This window comes from Urtica dioica, unplaced genomic scaffold (genome assembly GCF_054948205.1).
Source record: "Urtica dioica subsp. dioica isolate 48M unplaced genomic scaffold, U.dioica_male_clone48M_v1_H2 Urtica_dioica_male_H2_contig_57, whole genome shotgun sequence".
Lineage (NCBI taxonomy): Eukaryota > Viridiplantae > Streptophyta > Magnoliopsida > Rosales > Urticaceae > Urtica > Urtica dioica.
The window spans coordinates 719-4,369 of record NW_028297247.1 but is presented as its reverse complement, the minus strand read 5'-3'; the positions used below and the strand labels follow the sequence as shown (position 1 = coordinate 4,369).

Here is a 3,651-nt window from a genome sequence, read left to right as displayed (position 1 = left end):
GTGTTTCTTTGTCTTCGAGTGTTTGGTCATTTGCTCTTTAAAGAACTAGATGATAATCATGATATCATTCATGAAGCGTGTGGTTTCGAAAATATGCATGTGTTTGGAAATTCCAATTCGAATTAAAAAGAGTTTTGAAAACGAAGATAAGCAAGCAATTTTTGGACGAGTGAAATCGACTAACTTAATATGATGACGTGGAAATACTAAAAAAAAAAAAGAATACCAACTAATATGTCAACTGAAAATGACATACATATTAAAGGTCATCGGTAAAAGAGCTAACATAAGTAATTTTTTCATTGCTCTTAATCGTATCTCCTATATGAGTGTATATATTGTTATGTATTAGAAATACATTAAATAAATATATTTTTTAATACAGAGACGGCTAAATAGGTAATAATTAATGCCACACATAGTTACACACGTATGTATATAGCCATTTCAATGCTAACACAATTTCTGATCAACTATAAACCAAACACTTAATTTTTTTTAATCACAATCTATTATTGGATCATCGGTAAAGTTGTGAAAAATATCTTCCATGTTAATCCAGTTTTTTTTAAAACTAGCTGTTATAATAATATAGATATACAATTTTATGAGTAAAAAAGGACATGTATAACAATTGTATCTTAACTTTTAACGGTTACACGTAAGGGACGACGTACTTTGATATTTTGCTCGAAATTAGGTTTGAAAAAGTTTGCATAAACAGAAGAGAGTATTGGACGGTCAGAGTTGAAGTAACACCGAAAAAAACGACAAAAATTCTCTGCTCCAAAACCGCCAAACTGCAGTAAGCAACAGTGATCTAGCATGTGCATTGGACGATCAGGTATTCACTTCCACAAATAATTATTTTTATTATTATATATATGACAATTATTTAACACCTCTTTCTCATATCATCTCTCTTTGTTTTGTGAAATTTAGAAAAATATGGGAAGAAAAAAAAATTAAATGAAGTAGCGACTCATCAGGTGTGAGTCTACGTGTGAATGTAATTAAACTCTCAGTTCATTAAATAGTTATTTTACAAATATTAAGTAACCACATGTCACAATCACTTATTATTTGAGACCCAAATAACATAATAAATAAAATAACGCAACACACTAAGTACTGCGCTAGTAATATATCATTATCAGATATCATGATATCATTGAACTGAGAGAAAAGTGAAGGAACAAACAGAAAGGTTTTGATATATGTAACTGAAAGAGAAAAATAAAGTGAAAAAGAAATATAAAGAAAAGCAAAGCAAACTAAGAACATAGAATTATCCCGTTTCTCACTCCATCTATGTGAGAAGAGGAAAAAGGGAATAGCGAACAAAAGAAGAAACATTGAAATTAAAAATAAAATAAAATAACAAAAAAAAAAGAGAACTCTTTGACTGATCTTTGACGAATCATAACCATCGCCATCAACATCATAATGCAATTCTTTTTCACTCTCTCCAGCGTACCTAATTAACTAATACTAAATTAAATAAATAATATAAAATTATAAACTACTCTTTTTTTAGGTATATAATATAAACTAGTCATGAATATGATCATATACTTTCTTTAATTTTATTTATCTTGTGAAGTCATGGACGAGGCTTGGCCGATCGGTGACGTTGAGACGCCATGAGAGGAACGAAATGCCGTTATCTCCGGAATCATCATTGTCCATGAATCTGAACTCATTGCAATTACTTGAGATATTCTTTTGTGGCTGAGGGTAGTTTGGAAAATTATTCCAATTGCTATTGTGATATTGATGGTATTGGCCGTACACGTGTCCCGACTGATCCATCGGCGCTGGCGCCGGAGCCGCCGCTGCAGCGGTGGCGCGTCTTTCCTCTTTCTTGAATCTTATCCCACAAGCGTTGCAAAGCGACTACAAAACAATAAAAGTGGGATTAGCATTTGAATTACAACTTTTCTTAATTTTGGGTAACGAAATTTAATGTTATTAATTGAATACATTGAAACCATTACGGTTACCAATAAATGTACTACACCACACAACACATATATGCTTCGCAATTTACAATGATTAGTATTAATTAAATCACACTACAGAATCAAAATTAAAATATATCAAAAAGACAAAAAGAATCACAACATTAATATAGTTGGGCATTAAATAATAAAAAAAAAATATTTAATCCTCCAAAATATTCGCCACTAGAGTACAGGACATTTTTTTCGTAGTACTCAAGGATATACGTAATGTAGGTCGTTCACATGAATTATCGTGTATAATATAAAATATACATTAATTTATAAAAATATTTACCTTGGGACCCCTTGGACCGTTTCTCCATAGAGGAGTTGAGGTAGTGTCGCAGTTAGCGCAACGGCGAGCCAGAAGAGAGTCGCTGTTTGTGCTTCCATGGCTGCTATTATTATTATTATTGTAATTGTTACTACTACTACGAGTGGAGTTCTTGGTCGATGTCGTTTGGTTGCTCGAGGTGTAGTTTTTGGGCTGCAACAAGTCCCAACAGAAGCTGGAGCGTCGCTTGTCGTTTTTCCGCCTCTCGTTTTGATGATCGTCTGCGTTGGAGAGGCGCGTGGAGGGAGTCCCGAGGGAGAGCGTGCAGTCCACGCCCGAGCCGGGATAGGAGTACACGTCAGCGTCTTGTTGGTGATGGTGATTGTAGTAATCTTGGTGGTGATCGTGATCGTACGGCTTGGAGAAGAGCATTGAGAAGGACGATTGGTTGGGCTGGTACACGTCGCATGAGCACGGTCCCACCAGATTATTGCTACCATGCGACGCACCGCACCTATGCATCATATTTGGACTATTACTTTTACTCCAAAAATCACAAATATTGAAGGAAGAAGAAGAAGAAGAAGAATGAGGTTTGTTTGTTGAGATGATATATTGGCTTTGAGTGTTGTTTTAGTGTGGAGAGAGAAAGAGAGAGCGAGAATAATGTAAGGTTTGAATTGAGAGAAGAGTGAGAGTTGAGGTAGTTGTCACGTAGCTTTTATAAGCGTAATAAAATGGCGAAATACCAGTCAGCACTTGCAGTAGTCCACGTTGTCGTGGAATGCAAAAGATTATATATATTATAATACTTTTATTACATATAGTATGAAACTATGAATATGCACGTTATGGAACGAGAGAGAGAGAGAGAGATTAAAGATAGGGAACAGAGAGGGACCCAATTTGCATGCTGGAGAGAGAGAGAGCAAGTGAGTCATCTAGTCAGTGAAGAAAATGATGATCATCATTGTTTGTGAGAGAGAGAGAGAGAGAGAAAGATATTGAAGTCATTGACTAGTACTGTGATTGCGATATGTGGATTTTAATTTTACTTGGATGAATATATATGGAAGGGTATATTATTAAATTTGCCTTCAATTAATTTACAAGTGAATAATTGGAGTGCCCTTTGGCAAACAGAAACAAAAAATAAAAATAATAATTAAGAATGTAAAATTGTTAGATGTGTATATTGGGTGTGGTCATTGGGGTAGTCAAAAGAGCCCACGTGACTAGAGGGAACAGTCTTCCATGGATCTGCCTTCTCCGATCACGAGGTCTCAATATTAAGACTCTCAAAAACCAAAAACATCAACAAAACCTCTGTCCGTATCCGTATCTCTCTTCTGTCACTGCAAGCCTCCCAAGGAA

The 3,651-nt window shown here is 35.0% G+C and overlaps 1 protein-coding gene across 1 annotated transcript; it reads right to left on the bottom strand.

Moving 5' to 3' along the window:
* Window positions 1–1,139: 1,139 nt before the first annotated feature.
* On the bottom strand, window positions 1,140–2,964 carry LOC149376175 (GATA transcription factor 19-like). The gene is made up of 2 exons (XM_089606606.1): window positions 2,299–2,964; window positions 1,140–1,896 (listed from the first exon to the last, which is right to left on the bottom strand). The coding sequence occupies exons 1-2, from the start codon at window positions 2,800–2,802 to the stop codon at window positions 1,591–1,593; spliced, it is 810 nt and encodes a 269-aa protein (XP_089462732.1). The 5' UTR covers window positions 2,803–2,964; the 3' UTR covers window positions 1,140–1,590.
* Window positions 2,965–3,651: the final 687 nt, after the last annotated feature.